Below are 24,112 nucleotides of genomic sequence, written 5' to 3' on the forward strand. Positions count from 1 at the left end.
AAACTGAATAAACCTTACTTGGCATCTATTTTATGACAGCCTGGCTTTAAGAGCATGAGTCACACCCCCACCCATGTGACGAGTGGCCTCTTCTGCCACATGTTTGCTTTCAAAAAGAGCTTCATTTTTAAAACAAACAATTAACTGATGAGTTAATGCAACTCAGGAAAATTAAGAGAGGGCCTGTTTGTTGCTGCCCGTGGGAGGCTGATATCAACAAGATAACAAGAAAGAGCAAAGAGCATTCACTAATCCTAGTAATTATTGTTTTTTAAGCTTAAAGACAAGGACTACACGTGTAACTTGTTGGGAGTAAGTGCTCCAAAGTGTCAACTTTTTTCAGCTATAAGTAAGTCTTTGTAATGGCAAATCCTGGCAGTAAGCACTGGTCCAAAAGGTTGAATAAAACCTGAAGATAATTTAAAATGTTTCTTTTAAAAACCCACATCACAGCAGTGTTAAAAGCTTAGAGACTCACCGTCCTTGGATCAGGCCTCTTGCCCTTTCTTAAGGTAACATATGAAGCTATAGAGGATGAGTCAGGCACTGGAGATTTGGTTCTGGGTGGGACAATACCAACTGGGTAGGACATCCCTGCAGGTAGCAATGAAAAACAGCCAAATCAGCCATCTGCTTCAGTGACAGAGCATATGCTTCTATACATCCCTGTAATATCAGTTCACATAAGAGTGTAACATATTGCAGAATCACATTGTTAAACAAGCTAATAAAAAAACTGTTATCGGATAATTAACTTAAATGGACTGCACATTATCTTTATCAAAAGCTTGTATTTGTATGATAATTGTAACGTACAGCAATACTGACTTCAGTTTTGAATAATATCCTATGTGTATTTGTGAGAACTTCAAGTTTGGTGATGGAAATAACACACACGATAGTAAGAACACTGTGCAGACACAGCAGATTTTCTTGCAGTCTTCACAAGCAGCACAGTCAGGTTTCTACCATTGACCGTGCAGCAGTGCGGAGAGACTGGAGCTACAGTGTAATCACTCATCTTCAGAACATCTGGATTATGCTGTGCAAGCTGTTTGATCAGATAGATGCAGATAGGCTACTCTGAGTTCCACTCCACAGACATACAGGAATACATTTTTGCACAAGTTCTAAACAAAATCGAGCATATATAAAATCTGAATAGGAAGTTTCATCAATGATATACTTTAAACCCAAGAAAAATCTATAGAGCTACAATGGTAAACAGTGAAAGATAAAATGCAACTGAAAATATTAGTAATAATTGAAAGTAAAAGATGTTTTGATATTTACTGCATAGAAAAGCCTAGTCGGGCTGTCTATTGTAAGACAGCCATAGCCCACTGCCAAAGTAACATAGTGCTGGGGATGAATGCCATTCTCCCTGCAGACAACTTTGAAACTACTATTTTAAGTTGGAAACAAATAGTAAAGTAAAATTTGCATATTGTTGCTCTAAAGGTATAAGTCAAAATGATGCCTGTGTAAATGCCATGGTAACCATGGAAACTATGTGCTAGAAAAGTCTACAACAGTGCCTATAAAAAGTGTTTACCACCTTGGATGTTTTACCCTTTTAATCCATAGTAATAAATCTACTATGGAAAACATTTTTTTTTACCTTTATAACAAACTATCTTTAACCCCTTAAAGCCTGCTGTGTCATATTTGATACATACTTGTGTGATACCTCTATCTAATCAATATGATCATAAATTACTAAAAAAAACAAACAAACAAAAAAAAACTTCTGAATACAGTCTGATAAATGATAAAAATGCCCCCAAGTGGATCATCAGTTACCAAAAACACCTAATGTCTCAAATGAGATACAACAAAATATATATGTTAAATTTTATGAAAACTTGGATGTTTTTTGGATTTCAGTAGAAAGTGAAATAAACATTTCAGTCCCAAAAAATTTAAATTTTCTGGCTATAATTTGTGTTGTCAGACTTTAATGGGATAATGTCAAAGTGAAAACAGATTTCTACAAAGAAATGTCAATTAAATAAAAAATATGTAATGTTAAATAAGTGACTGCATAAATATTCAGCCCCTCCAAGTCAGTATTTAGTAGATGCAGCTTTGGCTGCTCTGAGTTTTCGTGATGGGGATGGTGTGGTTTGTGGTGATGTACAGTGTTAGATGTCCACCAAACATAGCATCTTGTCTGATGGCCAAAAGCACCATTTTGGTCTCATCAGACCAAAGATCTTTCTTTCACTTAACCGCGGAGTCTCCCACATGCGTTTTGGTGAACTCTAGTTGAGAATTAATATGAGTTTTCTTCAACAGTGGCTTTTTCTTTGCCACTCTCGCATAAAGCTCTGACTGGTGAAGAACCTAGGCAACAGTTGCTGTATGCAGAGACTCTCCCATCTCAGCTGTTGAAGCTTGGACCTCCTTCAGAGTAGTCATTGTTGTCTTGGTGGCCTCTCTCACTGGTCTCCTACTTGCATGGTCACTCAGTTTGTGAGGACGGCCTGATCTAGGCAGATTCACACATGTGCCATATTCTTTCCATTTCTTGATGATGGATTTCACCGAACTCTGGGGGATGTTCAGTGCCTTGGATTTTTTTGCATCCATCCCCTGACTTATACTTTTCAATGATCCTTTCACTGAGTTGCTTGGAGCATTCTTTTGTCTTCACTGTGTAATGGTAGCCAGGAATACTGATTAACCAGTTACTGGACCTTCCAGACACAGGTGCCTTTACACTACAGTCACTTGAGACACATTCACTGAACTCAGGTGATCCCCATTTCACTAAATGTGAGACTACTAGCACTACGTTGAAGGGGGTGAATATTTATGAAGTCAGTTATTTCACATAACATATTTTTATTTAATTGATATTACTTTGTAGAAATGTGTTTTTTTTTTTTTTTTACAAAAAAGCCTAATTATATTGACCATGACTGATTCATAAAATCAATAAGAGGGTAAAACATCCAAGAGGATGAATCCTTTTTATAGGAACTGTAGATCTCACAGTACAACTGCATCAAGCCAGTGATTAAATTCTTTTCATCAGGATCAACACAGTAACTTTTTATTTTAACTGCACAAAAAGTGGCATGTTGTACGTTGTTCTTTCTCCTTTACCTTTGTTTCCAGAATGTTCTCTCTCAGATGGATGTTCAGAACGGTCCTCTCCGTTGCTCTCATCCACTTCAGTCACTGTTGTGAGCTCGGGTTCACTCTTGTAGAGTCTGTAGTCTGGGCCCTAGTGATAAGAAGAAAATGTCTGATAAGTATACAGAAAAGCATGGATCAATATGGGGAATTGATTTCAAACGTGCTCATTAACTTTCTGTATAAGTTGCAATTTTCTACCTCATTTACCACAGAAACATTGGCAAACATTTTTTTTTAAGACTGGACCGTCTAAAAACCACAAATGTAAAAAGCTTCAAGAAAACTCTCCATGCAGTTTGAGGTCAACAAACAGTTTTACAGCCAAATAAAAAAGTAGGCAGCAGGCAAACACATTCAAACTCAGACATGGCCTAGATTGAAACCACAGAGAGAACACGACAAAACACAAACAAAGCGACTTCACTTCAACTCAGAAATAAGGACATGGCAGTTCAACTAAAAAGAGAAAAATAAATGTGCAAGAGAAGAGTCATCAAACTTCAAAAAAAAGAAAAAAATGAAATGATATAAGAATGGCATCAGGTAAACAAAGGATGTTTCACAAAAACAACCGAGGAGACAGGAGATGTCCAAAAAAAATTTAACTGAAAACCACCACAGCGAGCAATGACGTGTGATGAGACAGCTGAGGGCGGGGTCAGCCACGAGGTCAACGAGCTTACGCTGTGCGTGCCATTCCTGTGATTGGCCTTCCTGTCCTCCGGCCTGTGGAGGGATGAAGTGCGCACACCGGCATGAGAGGGCAGGGGGGGCACCATGGGGGGGTTAGGCTCATAGGACTGGGGTAGGGGTGGCCGCGGGGGTACCGAGTCCTCCTCCTGGGGATTATACAGGGCATGACAGGACAGGAAGCAAGGTGACACATGGTGCCACCACGCACGCTAAGAGCAGCAGCCATCTGGTGCAGGGTAGCTGCGACCCACAGGGCAGCCAAATTACTGATGAGCCAGAGAGAGAACTCCACATACTGTCACATGGCGAGTGACACATCCACGATGATACCACCATTCAGACTGACTATGAGGAGGGCTGACAGCGAGCACTCAGATTAAGTTAGTCATCATCTGTGAACTACAGGGAATCTGGGTAAGTGAACTATGTACAAGAACTATTAAGTTGCAAATTCTCCTGATATATCCCAGAATTTCTTATATTATTTTTTACCTTCCTTACACTGTATCCTAACAGCATGTGTCAGATATTACACCACATCATGCAGAATTGCACACTCACCATCCATACTGCATCAGTCAAATATTTAATTCTCTGCCCTGTAAATTCCAGTTTTCAACTCAAAGAGTATGACAAGTGCTTTCATTCTGAATGCAGAGAAACAGAAATGTGCTTTGTATCGACAAGCATTTGACAGCTCTGACCCAACTATTTAACTTCTACGTTGACAAAAGTTAGAGCTCAGCATATTTCAGTCACATATTTCAATTCCCTCTGTCCTTGTTGCTCGGCTATCTCAAGCAACAAGGACACTAGAACACTACAACAGGAATCAATGTACTAAAGCAGAATTTGACACTGACACTCACTTATGTCACACACTGCTAAGACGTGCCGCTAAAGCTTAAATGAAGTATAATATTCTAACAGCTGTATTCTACTAACTAGGGATGCAGGATGTTACCGGCCTGATGCTGGCATCAGCAGGTAGTAACTTAAAAAGTGAATTATTGATAATGGCAAATAGGAGCATTTCAGCTGATATTTATGGCCATAGAAAACAGCCTGTATTGGCTGTAAATATCGTCTGTTTGCATCATTAAGTTAATAATAATATAGTAATAATAACTTTATTTGTACTGCACTTTAAAAAAAATGCTTTGACAAACAGAGGAACAAGTATTCAGAGTTTCAGGCCAAACCTGACTCAGCTATAGTCTTTTTCTTTGTTTATCTTAATTTCTTAAATGTTTAAGTGTGGTCTTAAAACTGAAACTTGTTTCTTTTTTTTATCCATAAACTTTAAGGAGTCTTTTAAAGACAGAAATTTTAGGTCTAAGGTCTTGGACATTTTTAGGCACTTGAATTTGGAGATTTTAACTGTAAATTTTGGGGAGTTTGACTGGAAGTTGTTATTTCTGTGGGGGAGTTTTTGGGGAATTTTCCATGATTTTCCATGGAATTGGCAGAAATCTATTTGTACATTTCTGGGAGTGTGTTTGGAAATTTTGGGTGAGATTTGCTTTAAAACTTTGGAGAGTTTTTTTTTTTTTAAGTTATTACTAGTAAACTACTTCCTGCTGAAAGATGAGGTTGAGTCTTATCAGGTCCCACTGTTCCCAGATAAATGGGAGAAATTAAAACAGCGCTCCAAACAAAAGCTTAGGTCTCAGGAGGATAAACTTTGTCTTAAAAACACATTTTATATATTCTCTGCTTTTTGTGGCTGTGCCCTTGTGTTTATGTATCTAATGTATTTTTTAATGTCAGTGTCTATGTACCTGTGTTCTATACATGTTTCTCATTTTTACCTTGTTGAAACACAAATTTTCCCTCAAGCAGGATAAAAAATTAGGAGGTTTTGAATATGAAAATAATACTGATCCATTTAACAACTTCTTAAGGTCAGTTTGGACCAAAGATTCCCAGTGAGACAAGTTGAAATTTGCAACTGCTTGCAACAGACCTAACTTCAATATTGCTGAAGCCTGAGTTCACACTGCTGCAACAGGAGGACACAGATTAATATTTAATTGTCAATCTGTAGTTTTTTTCAAACACTAACCAGAAGTCTAAAAGCCAAATAAATTCAACTAACAGTATAAAAAGAGCAGACTTTACACTTGAGTTGAGAACGTTCTTTTATCTTTTGCAAATTTCCTATGCCATTAAAAACTGCCAAAATTCTTGATTTTTCTGCAGTAGGAAAACTGAATAGAAACAAAAAAAAGTGTGACAACATAAGTAGAGGGTCTGGTGTCTCTGCTGAAGGATGCTCACCTCATTTTTGTGCTTGCTGAAGTTGTTCTTGGACCCGTAATAATTCGCACCGTCAATGGCATTTCTCTGAGCTTTATGTTTACTGAGTGCCTCCATCACATCTTGAATCCCCCACAGTTCTTTCTGGATGCGGACGTGTTGCTGGCTTGGAGGCTCGGTCTGTGAAACACGGCAAAAACACAGTTGTTTACAAATCACCGAATCTGACCTGATTGTAATGATCTCCTGTAATTATCACCTTACTGATGACAGGTTTGTTTGTGAGTGAAGGGCACTTTAGAAGACAATGTCCAGGCTCCCTGATGGCCCCCCTGACTTCTCTACTCTGAATCATCATTGGATTTGACCCCGGCTTAACCACGAACAAGTGTTTGAACATTTCTCTCTGCACTACACTTCTGTCATGATGAAGGACAAGATAAAAGACAGATCTAATTAAGACCTTCTCTATCATCAATCACTCACCATGATACTTTGATCTCTCTGATACGTCCCTCAACACTGCAGCTATGGGCACTGGAGCATAGTCTCTACTTGCCCCTCTGTTTGAAAAAGGGTCTACAAAAGGTTTGATGGTGTGGTCAAGGTAATCTGTCACCTTTTTATCTTTCTTTAGAGCTCTGCAGACACATACTACCTCTGCGGTCTGATTACCATACCATGCCAGTCATCAAAGATTTTAAACAGTGCAAATCTCCATAAGGGACCTACCTGAGGGCTTCCCAGTGCCTCGAGCTGCTCCAGTAGGTTGTTTTTAGCCAGAGTCACATCTCCTTCCAACTTGTCATACTCCCTCCATGAGCGCTCCAGCTCCTGGTTAAGAAAGAAACAAACTTTATGAATGACAAAAACTCGAATTTATAAGCACCAGAGAGCCCAACTTCACAGCATGAGTTTATGTAATGTGCATGTATGTACTGTGTGACTCACGGCTGTGACTCTAGAAAGCTCTCTGCAGGTGCTGAGCAGGCCGCTCTGCAGTAGATCTCTCTGCTGGATGACGCTCTGCATGGCAGCAGGGTTATCACAGCCCATCTCTATCTCCTGGCTGGCTGACAGAAGGGCAGTCTCCAGGGTGTGCTGAGGGAACAAGTCACATATCAAATACACATACAGCATTAGAATGCAATTTGTCACTGTACCCTTTGCAGAACAGAGAACTTCAGCAAAGTCAGAGCAGATTATTCAGCCGCACCAACTTTTCTGAGTCATCAGTCTGTTTTTAGCTCAAATATGTCTCGCAAAGGTATTATGAAAGTGACTTATCTGCATTTGTACAAGTCACACTTTTGTGACTTTGGTATACAAAATAAAAAAAAATCAAGGACATGACTTAACCCTTTTTCTGAGTCAATCTCTCATTTTAATGGACTATTGTTGTTTACTTTGTATTATATATATTTTATTTGTAAAAGAAAACAGACAATTTGGGTATTTTAACAAGCTATTGCTTGAAATCCTTACTTAAGTTAAGATGTAATCTATTAATCAGTGATTAAAAGTATCATTTAATAAGCCATTAGCATTTTGGGACTTTACATCATTGTGTGGTATTAATTTTTTTTCAAATATTTTGTGATAAAAATTAACAGAGCACTGTTTTAAAAATGACTTCAATATGCAAACCAGGCTTTATCTATAAGCTACTAATAGTAGCTGCACTAAGTGTGCTTTCACACCTTTAGCTCATTTACATTGCTCTGATTCAGATGATAAAATGATGCATTGTTGCATTCATCTCATGGGTTGTTTTGTGTTCACAGTATTGTAAAGTGGGCCAAAGCACACTGTCCTTATGTCATTATGTCAAAGCTTGCTTTTCCCATTCCATAGGTCAACAAACACCATGCCTACTAGTTGTACTTTTCATTGCATTCTGTGAACTAGTTGAGTTGTTGAGCTACTAGATGTTATTGTTCTGCTGATTAGACAGTGAGAAATGTTAGCCAATCAGTATTTTAATGATGATTCGTTCCCATGCACCCAAAGACCATACTAGATTGCAAATGAAAACTATTACTAAAGATACATCGATTGTGAAAATTAGGGCAATGCCAATGTTTAACATAAAAATTTAGATGCAGATACTGATGCTTTTTCATTACTTCTTTAGGTGTCAGATACCTAGTAGGCCAACATTTTCTCTCACAATTAACCATGAAAACAAATTAGAATTTGTCTAAACCATCACTTCGCCTGCCCTGTAAAATATCTCATATTTTGATTCAGCAGTTAGATATGCCAGCATAAAATTGATTTTGAAAAGACAGATAAATACTGTTCAAATCTGTTCATGCTGAATCATTTGTAAACTTTGTACTATAATTGGCAGATGTCTGTCAGTCTGTCTGTGCAAATATGCACGCCATACAGTTGCTCCAATTATCCTTGATACCTCTCAGAAGGTTTCTTTGGTGAACTGGTTTGAAACTGGTGCCACAACAAAATCATAAATATGTACAGATTTTCTATAAAATTCAAAATTGTTGCACCTTCACTTCTGTTTACCCCACTCCCTATCCCCCATAATGTCACTTCCCCTGTATAACACATTTGATCACTCTGCTACAATGCCAAAGAGGAGATGGCCTTTGTGCTCAAACACGCTAAAAGACAGAAACTACACAACTTGGTGTTTTATTTATAAATGAGAGAGAAAGTGACAGGGCTAGAAAACAACTGGACTTGGTTGAAAGTCAAAGTTTACAAGTCTAGCCTTTAATGCTCCCCTGATTGTGTTGAGAAAACACCCCTTTCCATGCAAATTGGCTTTTTGCATAAAGCATCCATGTGTGGCACCATGGATGAGTGTTGTATTTGTTTTCTTAGAGTTTTTCTTCATTCAGGGAGGAAACTTTGTCAAGGGATTGGGTGGTAATGGGAGCAGGACAAAGAAAGAGTCTTGTGCAGGGCTCTAGTTGTTTTAATCATCAAATGTACTTGAAATTGTCTATTAACTAAATTACTACTACAACTTCTGGTGCTGTTGCTTACACTTCTAGCAACTTCTGGCTAAAGAGAGAACTCCTAAATGTTTCAGAACAATTTCTTCAAACAATCCAGCATTACAGCAGATGCTTGTTTTTCTTTTTCGTCAATAATTGGTGCATATAAACTAAAGTAAGAATATTCTTGCTGTTTAAAGTATAAACTGTTCATTCTTTTCAGTTTATCTTCTTTCACTCTGCACCACATCGTTCTAAACACCTTAAATTATTATTTTTTGTATGCCCATGTGTTAAAGAGAAATGTTGACTAATGCCCAACGTTCAGTCACCTTCTCTCTGTACAGCTGCTGAAGTTTTTCCTCCTGCGTCCTCACCAGTTTATCCTGCTCACACAGCCGGCTCAGTTTGGTCTGCAGGGGAAACAGCGAGTTAGTTACGACCCATTACGCACACTTAAACTCAGCATCGTGTCATCAAAGAGTGCAACACTGAACTTACATCAATGTCCACCTCCTCTGGCATGCATGTATAGGCGTGTTGACTGTAGTCTTCTGGACTCAGCTACAAAGAAACACACATTGTTACACAGGGACTCTGCATATGCACATACACACTGTAATGAGGAGATCTAATGCAGTGTCATGACAAGGCTCTCTCACGGAGCCACAGGACTTGTCCTTCAGTAGAAACTCATATTTCCCTGAAATTAGCAAACCGACAGAGGCAGTGCAGCCAGTCTAAACAAAGATTGCAGTGCTTCAAGTTTCACCACCCACAGGCGTTTGTCTCCATAGGCAAACAGTGGTTTTATTGGAATACATTCTTGCTTACTACACTGTAGGGTCAGTGTAAAAACTGTATCCACCAACTGTGTTTTGTTCAGCACTTATTCTGCAGCTAATTTCTCTATGGGTTTTCTGGTAGCTGTGGTCAGCTACAGATATGTTGTAATTAGATCTAAAGTTACTCCCAGAACAACATAACCTCAGATCTCCAGAGGACTTGAGGTTCACTAATGATGCTCAGATGTTGTTACTTAAATTCAGACGGTAACATAAAAAGTTGTTTATTGTGAGACTGTAGTTCTTTAAGCTGGTTTACATTAAGAAGAGAACAAGAAAAACCCAACCATCTTTACATCACAATGCATTCTATCAACATGATTATTTCAAAGTAGAAAAACAGGGAGAAATACTTAAACTGCATTGGATCCCATGTTTCCAGAAAATTCACATAAAGGTAAATAATTCAGTCACTCATCTTACTCTAAAAGCAAGACATGTTAAGTCCACAAGTATAAGGACAATAGAGTCAGTCTGTGTTGTTTTGTGTTTCTTCCAACATCAGGTTTAAAATGAAATAACATCTTTGAGGTAAAAGTGCCATTTCAGAACCTTATTTAAACTCTTAAGGGTTGAAACATCATCAGAATAGAAGATTATTGGAAAATTAGCACACTTTTAATCATTCTAACTCTGTTTGATAGCACCATGTTAAACACATTAAAACAGGGATGTAACAATGCACAATTTAAATCAATTAGATAGAAAAATACAAAGCAAAAGTCTTTTCTTAATTAGCAGAGGTTGCTATCTCTTGTAGGCATTGCATTTTAGACAGCAGTACTTTTCTTCAATAAAGATGTGAAAATTGTGTCAAAATTTTATCACAAACCCAATACTATCATTTCCTCAATATACTGAATTTTATTACCGGATTAAAAATATATTTGGACTCAAAAAACATTAGCTGCTGTAGCTGTACAGTATGCCAACATCAAGTCCTGCCCCCCAAAAAAGTAAAGGTGACACTTAAACTGTATTTATGAAGACAGAAACAAGACTTGAGATGTTATTTCGTTTCAAATCCAATGCAAACACAGCCAAAATAACACAATTTAACTCACTGTCCAAATACATTAAGACTGGGTTGTAAAGGCTCCACACACCTGCACTCTTTCACACACACTTCTTTAACACCTCTTTCCCCGGTTGAACCACACAGCACAGTTAAAGCATTTGGGACCCGAGAACCACACGGCATTCTACACAGAACATGCAAACTCTCCCACAGCTCAGGGAGAGTCACTGCGAGGCTGTGTGGTGTGGATTGCGAGTGACATGGGGGAGGAGGAGGAGGAGATGGAGGAGGAGAAGGAGAGAGATGGACTTCTGACGGTTGAACAGGTGGGAATGCAGCTGTTGCCTGGCTGGGACAGTGATGAATGGTCAGAGGGTAAGGGTGGGCGGGGCAAGAAGGCAGTCTTTCGGCGGCACTTTTCACCCCGTGAGGTGATCACAAAAGTGGCAGAGAGATGTCATGGCCGTCATCACACACAAGCTGGCTCTCTTTATCTTTTCCAACCAGAATCCAGCAGGATGGCAAGAGAGTGTGAGCAGGAAGTATACCTGAAGAGACCTGTATTTATACTCATCATTAGCACTGGCAGTTTTCTATTCCAGTCGATTTCCCACATGACACTCAAAGTACTATGTATTGGGGTGGGAAGCACAGGGTAACTTTTTGTATAGCATAAGATACTTGACCCAAGATAAGGATAATAACATGACAGTGATTCTGCTGTGGTTTATAAACTAGAGGACAATCATGTAATGATACATCTTAATATGTAATTAACTAACACAACAAAATGCTCTAGTAAAGGCAAAGTACAAAATTGGCATAGCTTTAAACTGCAATTTATTGTCACTTTCACCTTTTTTACACTTGATCTCATAACGTCTCTTCATCTCTTCACAGCTCTTGTTCTCTTCATCCCTTCTTTTCTGCATTTTAATCCCACTGATAAACTTCCATTTATGTTACCCTTACTTAGGTCATAAATGCCACATGCGGAGCCAAGAGGTGATGGGACTGTGAGTCAAATTACCTGGGAAATTGGTTGAGACCTCTATATTTTTTCAAATTAAAAGTGAATAAACAATAATACCTCAGCTAAAAAATATACCTCAGCTCCCTTCCCCTTTCTCCCTCAGTATTCCAGTTGTGTGCGGCTGTTTGTAAGACTGATCTCCATTCATATATAATGGATGATTCTGGGTGATTTCTTTGAAGCATTTTACACCAAAAAAATCTTATGTAAAGATCAATTCAGTTGCTTCTCCTTCATTAGTATTCTAGAGACAACCATTAGTAAATATGGACATTGCTTCCCAGAGTGGGCAGGGTCATCTTTCTTCCCCCAAGTGATGTGAAAACAAATAGTTGGAAAATAGAGGGGTTCAAGTGAAAACAAAAAATGTGTTGAAACGTGTCAGAACCTCTGAGTGAGATATAAACATGCAGAGGAAAGCACAGTCCCATTAGTGTGATCATCCAGAGGGAGTTCTCACTTTTTTAGCCAGTCATAATTGAACGATAGAGCAAGTTAGAATTTAAGTTATATGTGGTGTACACATTTTAAAATGCTTTATACAATGTCTTTAACACACTTGCATTCGACACGAGTGAATTGATAATTGCATCACAAATCAGGACAGAGGCTATTACTCTACCAATAACATGTCCCACCCCTACAATGTATTCTTCCCCTGAATCTTTACCTAAAATCCTTGAGTTAAAGTGCAAAGTTAGCTCAAATTGTGGGTAAAGTACTTGTTTTGCTTTATTCATCTGTTTAAACAATCCTTTTTCTTATCTTTCATAACAAGCTACAGAATACGATTAAAAAGGGACCAATAGGGAATAAATATGGTGATACATAACAAAGCTGCTCTAATTAGAGTGCTTCTGCACAGACCAGGTGGCCTTTGCTAATAAGAAGGAACACATTTTGTAATGAGATATTACGATACCTCACTACCCTTTGCTGGTTGCAGCACTAGACAAAATAAGATGTGTAAAGACTAGAGGTCTTTCCATTTGAATAGTTTAAATGCAACCATGATTTCAGCCTTTAAAAAACAATCCTAAAGCTAGCCCAACACTGAAATCTTGACCTCTTGAATCCAAACTCCAACTGACAAACTTAGTGACGGAGGGTTTTAACTGAACAGTGAAGCAAACACATCATACTTCTCTTTACCAAGTCATGCCCATTCCAGCATGACTTCTCACAATCAGAGGAGAACAGTCAAAAGCAATGGATGAGGAGGTGCTGGCGAAACAAAACGATACAGGAAGACCAGTTCTCAAGATGCCATGAGGACTTTAAACACCGGAGGAGGAGCATTGCAGCACGACAGACCAAAATAACAACAGCGACTGGTGAGGATGAGGCGGAGCAAAGCCTTCGGATGGCCTTACTTGCTGGTAAAGTTGAGGCCTTGGGGCAGAGTTCTCAATCATAGCGTGAGTCATGGCGATTAAAGGGTCATTTTCCTTCATCTAGTCCGGTGTGGAGAGGAGCGATATGATCAGTTGTCAGATTAAAGCAGTGCTTCACTTCAGAGACAATACTGAATATGTTAACACCTCGTTTGCTCTCATAAAGCTGAACCAAACATGAAAACGAGCATCCAGACTGGACAGGGATGGAAACAGGAACAAGAAGCGGTAAAAGATGCTTACAAACAGGAAGGTTTTTTTTTACAAAGAGCATACATCCTTACACATAGACAAGGCGAGCTTGTGTTTAATTTAGAATGCTACTGTTGTAATGAATTAAGCAGTAAATGGTCGAACTTGAGTCATGGATCCTGACTATAGTATACTTTTCATGGGCGTAAATAAGAAATTATCCTCACTCTATCAATTATTGCAAAGGGATATCATGCCTCTCTGTACTGTACAGTTATCTGTGTAATTACTTGAATTCCAGTGGCTCTTTATAGCGTATTCACTGGCCCCTAATATGCAATATTCTATTTAAATACCAGAGGTCATGTGCAAAATCACTGATCCTTTGCATTTAACGCTATATGCAGTATTACTTACACTTTTGTGTGCATCATAGCCTCTAAGTTTCATCATGCACAGTTATATATGGTATCATTTGCTATCTAAAATTGATTTTCTGGTGTGATTGAAGTTGTTTCCTCCTCCCTAGTTTAACTGCCAAGACTGCTTTCACAGCAATGCCATGACTTTTCCTCTTAACTGGCTTCTGCTTCTTATCCAATTATAATTATTCTTTTGCTATTCTTTTTCAGGCACTGTTTTGCTTTCAACATTATTCAGTTAGTCTTCCTATTTTATTCCTGGTTTTCCATCTATAATGTACATTTTTTTGGTGGATATTTCTCTCTTCAAAAGCACACTAACTGATACACACAAAGTATCTTCCACTGTTTTTATGGCCAATTATGGCCCCAGAATTTCCTGTGTGCGTAATAAATAAATAAAATCTTATCTTACAACATCCATAAGCGTGTACAAAAGACAATCTTTGATTCCTGTGTTCTTAAAAACACAACATCCGTCTCTATTCCTCTTATATACCATAGAACTTAATGATATCTAGATATTCAGTTAGTACAGCTGACAATGAGTTAAGGGACTCATGAATGAATGACGATGTCCAGCTTTTCAGTGACAGCATGGCTTAAGCAGTAGATGCTGTGTTATGTGGCAGTTGTCCATGCTCAGTACTTAAATGCATAAAAATGTTAACATTACATTATTACTGGAAATACAGCTGGAAATACAGCTTAGCATTAAACTAAAAGTCAACGCAGTTTTCCAATAGCAGCACTGTTTAATATAATAATAATATCAAAGCATTAAGAGGGTTCATTTCATGACAGGAAGAGACAGGGCCATGCATTCATGCATTACCCCACCTGATTGTCCAAATACATGAGGTTCCTTTGGAGGTGATGGGAGAGAATGTCGTTCTAACAGCAGCGGCAGCGAAGAGGAGAGCAAAGAAAAGGCAACACGAGAGTGAGACTGAAGAAAAGGTCACATTCATACTTGGATGCTCTCTGTCTTTCACACACAAACACAGACTTCTCATGTCCAGTTTACCCAAATATAACAGGACGGATAGGAACGCAGGAGCAGTCAAGGTGGATTAAAGGTAGTGGATGTGCTTTGTAACACAAAAGAATGGCTGTAATGTGGGATGGGGGAAACTACAGCCTTCATGATTAGATTCTCGTACATAGATTCACACTAAAGATATCCTTGTATGGCTCTTTTAATACTTGGCAACAGGACTGTCATGATATCTGAATATTCAACTTTACCCGATCTAGTAAAAATCAAATGAGATGCATACCTGTTTTGATACAACAAAAATGGGAGTCCCAGGCACCAAATATTGGGTAAGCCTTCTTAAGAAATGGATCCAGTTTCTATAAAAAAATATGTAACGCTCAATACAAATGATGGTTGAAATAATGGGGAATGTGTTGTTTTAAGACACATGGTATAAGAAAGTATGGAAGACTGTCCACATTCTGAAAATTTATGACAACCTTACTTAGCAAATCAAGCTAATAAAAACATCTAGTCTTGCTCACCAAACCTAATAAGATAAAGCAAAAGTCAAGCAGATAGGAAAATTGTTCTGCACAGTAGTAGGTAAGAGTTAAAAATAAATAAATCCAGCATATTTAACCATGTCAGGCTTGGTTGGCTTTTATGATTACCTCTTACATCTATAATCTGACAACTTGAAAGGCGCTAAAAATAACAATAAATAAAAAAAAACAAAACAAAACAAACAAACAAACAAAAAAAAACAACTGTATGCATTTATGCACAACTTTATACTGGTATTAATTTCCTTAACCTCCTGCACTGTCTCTTACTGCTTTAATGCAACTAAAATACTGTATTAAAGCTCACTGTGGCAAATACCTCTATTTATGCACATTTGCAGAAATGAATGAAAACCCTCTTAAATTATGTTATCTACACCATGACAATCTAACCACGGATTATATTTTACACTTCTGATCATGTCTAGTGAGCATTCTTGCACCATTTGCACATCTTGCAACCACACTATCAATGCACATTGACTTGTATATACTAGGGAAAATTCCTAGCAAGAGCTTGTACTTCTTTAAATCTTAATTTTTTAAAATACCTTTCAGTTTGACTTATTTTTTGTATTTGTTTCATTCCTGTACATTGAGAGCAAAGCTAACCAGAGTCAAATTCCTTATTGCGTTGCATACTTGGTCCAATAAACTGATTCTGATCCTGATAAGGTGGGCATACACTGTTTGATTTTCATCAGATTCGCACAACTCACCTAGAAGTTGGGCTGACTTTCAGTCTGATGTCTTTATTCATCCAATGTAAAGGGGGATACGATGGTTGACCACAGCTGCTTCCAATTGGTCCGATGGATTTCTGGCCTGTTTCATAATTTGGTCCTACAACTGCACACAGTTTCCCAATATCCCAGTATCCCAAAATTAGAGGGAATTTTTTTTCCTTTCTAAACTGTTGGACAGCATCTTAAATCACAATGAAAATGGCTGCAATTACTTTTTATGATAAAGTCAATAATAATAAAGGATAAAAATGAGTAGGAAGTAGGCCTACTCGCAAACATCCACCTTTTTTATTATTTAGCGGCTGGCAATGTTGTTCACATGGTTCTTTCACACTTTTAAGAATCAAGTTTAAGCTTTGAGCTTGATTTTCTGCATCTGTCTGCACACTGATTCTATCAAAAGCTTGTTTGACTAAAATGGATCAAATACCATCTTTTATCTTTCCACATTCTGGTTGTTAAATAAGGCTATTTTTGTTGTAGACGGTTCACAAGTAATGAAAAAAAAGTTCAAAGAACAATAGCTGATCTCTAACTATGCCAAAGCTTAGTCCTATATGGAGAGAGAGCCTTCTGTAGTGGCTCTCTTTTCCATTAATCATCCATGTGTAGAGACTTGAGGAATTCTCTAGATCCAGATGAATAATGGCAGAGGGTAAAGATGGCATACACACATAACACACATCCCTGTGGGAGAATCTCTGGGGGCCTGACCTTTGGGTTGTTGCCATCCGCGTTTAGTTGCATAAGCTGTGCTATAGTGTGCTCTCGGATACTGTTTAGCTCTGCCTGCTGCCGCCGCAGCTTTATCAGCAGCAGAGTCAGTTCCTCAGGCTGTAGGGAGGGACGGAGGGACACACAGACAAGGAGGCAAGGACACAGCACGGGGGGAGTGGGAGAGGAAGGGAGAAAACACACCAGGACAGGAGATTAAGAGGAATCAAGTGCCCAAAAGGTGAAAAGTTGTTATATCTAGGTATTTAGTTTTCATGCAGCTCAGGACCATGAGAATATCCAAGGTGTTATTGCAGTCAGCAGCATGCAAATTCCACACGTCCACTCAAGACAGACGAAGAGTTTAGCATTTAATACAGAATTCACTTCACACTTTCCCAGCTCCACGAGGACACAGTTCTGTGCGCCGCTTTGACATAAATTCCTGATCTGGCTTAGGGAGCTGTGAGTGACAGGGTTTTTAAGTCTCCGCTGATGTGAAGCAAGTCAAAGGAGCTCCTGAAGTGAGAAACACCCCAAATCCTACCACTTGGAACATACATCCGAGTTCTGCCTAAATCTGTCTCTAAAGATGCTGTCACTATGTCTCTTTGGAAGGAAATGAAGGACAGAAATAGAGAGAGAAGAAGAAAAGAGAGGGCAGGTGGCTATTTGAAAATAGCTGTGTCACTCAAAGAAGTCCAATTAAACACAAATGTGGAAGTGTGTCGAGCCCATGTGTGGAATTGCTTGGCAGTGTACTACAGATACGCTTACAACATAGAGGGGCAAACAGATGAACAACATTGAAGAAAACTCACTGTTTTTCCTTGGAGAGACTGAGCAGTGATAGTCTGGACTGGGATTCCAGCAGGCATAGACCTCCTGTCAGGTGGGTAGCCATACTGCTGGAAACCACAAACAGCAAAACAGCATTTTACACAATGAAACACTAAAAATACTTCACTGCAAACCTTGAGCATACAGTCATTTTGACATTTGTTTTACTTTCTGAAACACCTGATTCATGTCTGCAACAGTGCTGAAAATGACTGGCTTTTATTTGTGCTGGTTAAAGTAGTGATTATTACTTAATAGGTGGATGGAAACTGCAACACTCTGAAAAATGGCAAGCTTTTAAAAAACCATGCTTTCAGGGACTCTTCTATAAGGGATTAAAAAGCATTTTATTGCTGAGAATAACAATAAAATTTAGTTTATCTCCATTTTACCTTAGGGAAAATTTCCCATTATTTATAGCACAGACCTCAGACCTCACTAGACTGTTTCACATTCATATTGCTTTAGACATATTTCACTTTCATCTAGTTTGGGAAAGGCAGAACCTTTCAAAAAACATCTCAGAGTGTGACTGGGTGAACCCTCTGTCTGTCAAATTCTCAATGGGCTAATCAGAGTGGCAAAACCTGTGATGTAGTAGACATGTTTCACCTGGGGAGTATACTACATAACCCCAGTTTGACATGCAGCCTTTATCATTGTTTACTATCAGTGGAGCCAGTTGGTAGATTATTCTCTTGCTGAAGCCATTCAGAAGAGAAAAAACATCTTTTCCATAATTAAATGTTTTAAGTGTGGTTCTTTCTTCTTATTTTAATAAAGAAATATAGTCCAATTCAGTCAAAACTTTGGCTATAGCTGCATCTGTGCAAACCTCTTTACTGCTAACATTGTTTACAGGCTTGCATACAATAAACCAAACCCTTTACTACCAGCCACTGCCTCATTGTTCTCAAATGTAGCTTATTGTTTAATTCATTCTCTGCCTGGTCAGATTAAAGCTTTAAAGGATGCCTCCTCTTTCTAAAAATGATTTATAATTTTTCTCCCAACTGGTGGCTTTATATCAAATACCTATTTTACATTTTATCTAGTATGCATTTTTCCATTTTCTATGTGATTGATATGTACATACTATTCTTGTCTTGTGTTGCACTCTATAATATCCTTTTCACCTCATATTAAGTGCCATTGGAAAATTTCCTCTGATGTTCCTGTCATGTCATTCAAGATTTTCAGGTAGTGCCTCAAGTCCTGCAGGCTGTCTTGCAAGATGTTAAAGCACCATTAAAGACTGGATGGCTGATAAATGTCTGCAGTTAAACACCAACAAAACAGAAGTTCTTGTAACTTTCCAAGATGGCTTAGGGCCAGTTATATTAAAACAACTTAGTACAGTAACTCATCTACTTTTGTTAAACCTGTTCTCTGTTATCTGGGCGTTTCCTTACAATTAGTACAAACCACTGTAGCCAGATTACTCCTGCAAAAGACAACTTTTGCAGCCTTACAATCCCAGCAGGACTCTTTTAGTTATTCCACACTCCAGACTTAAAACCAAAGACGACCGTAACTTAAAACCTACTTGTTTAGACTGGCCTTTGCTTAATCTGCTTTGTGGACTGTAGTTTCTTTTTTTAAATTGTACCTTGTAACATTGCTTGTGTTTTTTTTCTCATTTATAATACACTTTGTTATTTTGCTGGTCTAGAAAGTTCCTACATAAATAAACATATTATCATTATTATTTTACCTGCTGGAGTTTGTATATTTTTATTGTACAGTGGGGCTTTATTTTAAGGGTTTTTCACATACAGTACCTATTGAAACCAAGCTAAAACTCAGATTTAGTGTATTTTAAAGGATAATCTTACTATGTGTCACATGACCTGTCAGGTAACCCCAGGGGCTGTACATGTTGGAGGCAAGAGCCTCATGTGACACATACGGGGATGTATACTTCATTCAACGTAATTTGGAGAAGCTTCAAGTGTGCTTGCTCAGTTTTTCCTTTAAACCTCTGATAGCATTTTTTGGCCTTGATATTTATTTTCACCTTGCAGAGATCCATTCAGAAATTGATCAACCTTTCCAAAGTTTTGTAGTAAGAAGACTGTTGAGACAGTATTTATATTCAATTTAAACTTGGGAAAAATAATTTATAGAAATTCACCCTCCACAAAAACCTATCCTCATTTTGTGGTTTTAATGGCCTTATAATCAATCTTCTTTGTTTATGTTTATCTGCCTTTGTATTAAGTCAATATCAGTCAGAATGAGGGTTGCAACTTAAAAATTAAGTCATTAATTTCACTGATCGACAAACCTTGTTTGGTTGTGGCCTCTGCCTCCTGTCCATGCTCATATCTCTCCTGTAGATAGGCGAGGACAGCTCCGAACGAGCACTGCTCATATTGTAGGATCTCATTGGCGAGTAGCCCCCGTACATTGAGAGAGAGCCGTGTGAGGGTGATGGGGGGATGGAGTGGCTGGGTGCAGCATGCTCTGACAGGTTGATCATGGTTTTTGGGCTAGCCATGTTGCTGTAGAGCCCCGACTGCCTGCTGTAGGCTTGCCTCTGCTGCCACTCAAAGAGCTGCCACATGGTGTCGTCACGCATGGAGCGGCGCTTGTCGGCCGCTGAGGGACCAAGGGCCTGGTCATACAAGGATGGAGATATGCTGCAGATGCTGTCCCGCTGAGCCATGCTATTCCTAGGCATACTGCAGTAGCCATCGCCATAATGAGGCATATAGGGAACCCGATGGCTTGGCATGTTTCTAGGCAGCGTCTGGTATGATGTTATGCTGCAAAAAGAAAGAACAGAAACTGATATAAGGACATTCAACAAATATCATGCACTTAATTACCTCAATCAATAAGAAGCAGAGAAACAACCTTCACATGTAGTTTGACCTCCATTAACTTTCAATAATAATTAGTTCTTATACTGCGACTGTTTTAATATTCCTTTTATTTTTCTGTTTTTCCAACCAAGATGTAATTTTGTGTTATGATAACTGGATTTATCTGAAAAAGTTGTTTATACTCAACAAGGCTTTGACATTTCAATGTTTTTATCAACATCACACCAAAACCCTTAATTCTAGCCTGCTAGCTCAGTAACTTCAAAGCAATGTAATAATGTGAAACAGCAAATCAGCAAAGGTTTCTGGTTTGCCCTTTTCCAAAACTTGTTGGATCCAGAACACCTCTAGTCTTGTCTTCTGCACGAACTCAGTTTGGACCCTTGCTTGCTTTTCAGCAACGACAAAGCTTTGAAAAGCTCCACTTCCACAGTGGGTTCAAAGTCAGTGCAGCTGGCATCGGGAGAGCTTCCTAGTGAGACTCCCTGACAGATTGTTGCTTACCAGTCTGTTAAACCCAGTAGCGGAAAAAAAAAAAAAAAAACGATTGTGATTACATGGAAACTAAACATCCTTTTAGAGGACATGCATGTAATGGAAAAAGAGATTGCTGACAGAGTTGACGGAGGGAGTGTGTTCATATTTATCACAGAAAGTGGTCTTGACCTTGATGTTGTTACTGTAGCAGTATCTCTCTAAATGCATGCACTTAGGTCCAATTTTTTGAGAAACAAGTATAAGGAGTTATTGCAGGCTGACAAGAAAAACAGTGAGTACCGGCCAGGAACCAGTTAAGTGTCAGACAGATAAACAGATGGAGAGACAGACACACTGACAGACGGCCAGGCAGACAGACAGACAGACAGACATGGTGAGAGAGCGAGTTTAATCTCCACCAATTAAAAGCAGCACAGTCACAGCAGGGTGAGAGTATCAGACTAAATAGAAGCTCTGTTCTGCTATTGTGAATCCCCGGTTCTAGTCAGTGAACACTCAACAGTGTAATATCAGAGTGTTTAAATCACAGGGAGGAGTCAGTGAATCCTCTGATTTTAACTCAGCTTTGCAGGAAAAACGGGTCTAATAAGCTTTAGAAAAGCTGCATCTGTAGTGTGTGTGGGCTCTCAGGTGCTCAGGGAGAATCTCTACTGTCTCAAGATGCAGGTGAATCACCCTTTATAGATTATATAAAGTTTTATAGTGTAAAACTTTTCATGGACAAAGTATAACACTCTGATACATGACCTTAAACAACATACAGGCATATTTCACAACTCTTTCTCACAAAGGTATATCAGCGCATGGATCAATAACTCTACAAAAGGTCATATGTCAAACAAACCTTCTTGTGTCGTCGTCCTGGTTTCGTCCTCTTTGTGTGCGGACCCACTGCTCCAGTTGCAGCATAGAGTTGGTCCTGCTTAGGCTACGATCGGGCTCCTGGGTGGGACTCTGTGGAGGAGCTCCAGTGCCATTGGTTGGACACGGCTCACCAGATCCATTGACCCGTGGGCTGCGTTGTAGCCCATCCATTTCTGCAGGAGTCTGTGGTGAGGCGATGTTCGCCTTGACAGCAGCTGCCTGTGCCGGCTGCAGTTTGATGCTGTTGATCTTCGTGAGCGGACGCTCGCGCTCTGCGCCGTCCTTCTGGAAGCCGTAGCGCTCTGCGTCTCGCTGCTTCCTCTCTTCTTCTGCTGTGGAGGATGTGACTGCTGCTGTGTGCTCATGGTCTGCCTCACGGTTGCGTTCGTTGTTCTGGATTTCAGGCTGAGTGAGTGGCGGCCTGTTGTTGGCCACGTGATTGATCTCTTGTGGTCCACACTGCTCTACTTTTAGCCTGTCCAGCCTGATGAGGACAAGCAGTAGGTTAGATAAAGCATCACAATAAATGAAAAATCTGGAGCTAAGCAAGATAAAGGCAAGCAAGATACACAAATCACTTGAGTAGACATTTAAAGATGACTTATTTAGCTCAAGCTGTGGCTGAGAAAGCACAAAAACCTCACACAACTGCAGTAAAATTCACTAAGACTGTGAATGCAGGTTTGTTTGTAGATGTCACAACATCCAGATACATTTTCAATGAAAACTATCAATGCTTTACACATTAATATGCTGGTTACTATTAAATATACTTAAAACAATTCTTATTCATGAATAAGAGGATATTTTAAACAAAGCCAAAAATATATATTATATATATAATATATAATATATGGTAAGTTCAAGGGCATTCATTCTTGTTGGAACAAAGCATTACCTAAGAAAAACAGATCCTGAAGACCTAATGTACTAGCTTTAAGAACTTTGCCAATGGCAGCAGTGAAACAAAAAGAAAGTGCAAAGACAAACGGGCAAAGAAGCACAATGTTTCTTCCAGCTGCCGGAGGAGGCCAGGCGTGTAAAAGGAAATCAGATATCACCAATAAAACACTGCCTGTGCATTTGCAACTCCCTTTTGACTCCCCTCTAGAAGCGATATCTACAGCTCTTTGGTCCTTTGGGAGGTCTCCGGAGGTAATCGACACCACTGCTCCTTGGCCTTAAACAGAGTCAAGGTCACAGCTTCAAAGTTGGCAAATTCCCCTTTGCTGCACGGCTCACTGGGTTAGCAATAGGAAAGACATCCTTTCACAGTTTCCACTTCTATTCTTAAAAATAGTCACGTAATGTCTTCTCCAGCCTTCTGTGGCTCCAGCAGCCAAGTAGAGCACACGATTAGCCCTTTGAAAGGTCTGTGTGCATTCACTTGTTTAATAGAGATTGTAGAAGCACTAAAAGGTGAAGGCCCTTCATAAATATGAAGTTAACAAGTCCCATCTACTTTAAATATGAAAAGGTTGTGATAAAACTAAAGGCTGGCTATAGAACACAATACAGTAGACACTTTCAAAGGTGGATTCCCTATAATCTAGTAAAAGACAGAATTTTGTTAGGCAGATAACCTTAAACTCACATCACTTTGTCCAATTTACCAGCACTGTTCAGCAGTTTTCAGGCACTACTAGGCTGTGTAATTACATAGCCCTTTACTAATACGCCTCTGCTTGCCCCTGTAGAGAGGGGGCATTAGACAGGCGAGCTGCCAAATCACAGACATTTAACACAGTTTTAAAAAAAAGGGAAGGAAAAACCTCATCCTGATGAGTCAGTGATCCCAATGTGCCTGCACAGCCGTACACAGCACCCCCGAACGACCCTGCATCACGCACTTACAGTCTGTACATGCCCACATGGTTGGATATGTAAAAGTTTCCCAATATGAAAACTATTACATAACATAACAGAGAAAATGTCAAATGCATGTGTTAAACTGTTGCTAAGTACCTAAAAGGCTTAGCACAACACTGTTACAGTAATTTATTTCCAAAAAGACCCAGCTAAAGAGTAAAATCAGGGCGCAGGAGGAAACAAGGTCAATCTTTCTTGTTTTAAAATGCCTCTTTCAAATGTCGTCTCTTTCAGTCAGGCGT

The 24,112-nt window shown here is 39.1% G+C and overlaps 1 protein-coding gene across 7 annotated transcripts in view; it reads right to left on the bottom strand.

Annotated features, from left to right (window-relative positions):
• The window catches only part of LOC121514781 (pleckstrin homology domain-containing family A member 5-like), a 135,424-nt gene that overhangs the window by 10,042 nt on the left and 101,270 nt on the right, over positions 1 to 24,112 (bottom strand). For 5 of the 7 annotated variants that reach the window (XM_041795093.1, XM_041795095.1, XM_041795090.1 and 2 more), the window contains 10 exons: positions 21,982 to 22,485; positions 20,099 to 20,579; positions 17,793 to 17,879; positions 9,564 to 9,626; positions 9,395 to 9,475; positions 7,048 to 7,197; positions 6,829 to 6,930; positions 6,118 to 6,276; positions 3,112 to 3,232; positions 479 to 594 (listed from right to left, as the gene is read on the bottom strand). In XM_041795093.1, the coding sequence (XP_041651027.1) occupies positions 479 to 594; positions 3,112 to 3,232; positions 6,118 to 6,276; positions 6,829 to 6,930; positions 7,048 to 7,197; positions 9,395 to 9,475; positions 9,564 to 9,626; positions 17,793 to 17,879; positions 20,099 to 20,579; positions 21,982 to 22,485 (1,864 nt within the window). The remainder of the gene's footprint in view (positions 1 to 478; positions 595 to 3,111; positions 3,233 to 6,117; positions 6,277 to 6,828; positions 6,931 to 7,047; positions 7,198 to 9,394; positions 9,476 to 9,563; positions 9,627 to 17,792; positions 17,880 to 20,098; positions 20,580 to 21,981; positions 22,486 to 24,112) is intronic. The other 2 variants (XM_041795094.1, XM_041795091.1) reach the window with 1 other exon arrangement.

This window comes from Cheilinus undulatus, linkage group 9 (assembly GCF_018320785.1).
Source record: "Cheilinus undulatus linkage group 9, ASM1832078v1, whole genome shotgun sequence".
Taxonomy (NCBI): Eukaryota; Metazoa; Chordata; class Actinopteri; order Labriformes; family Labridae; genus Cheilinus; species Cheilinus undulatus.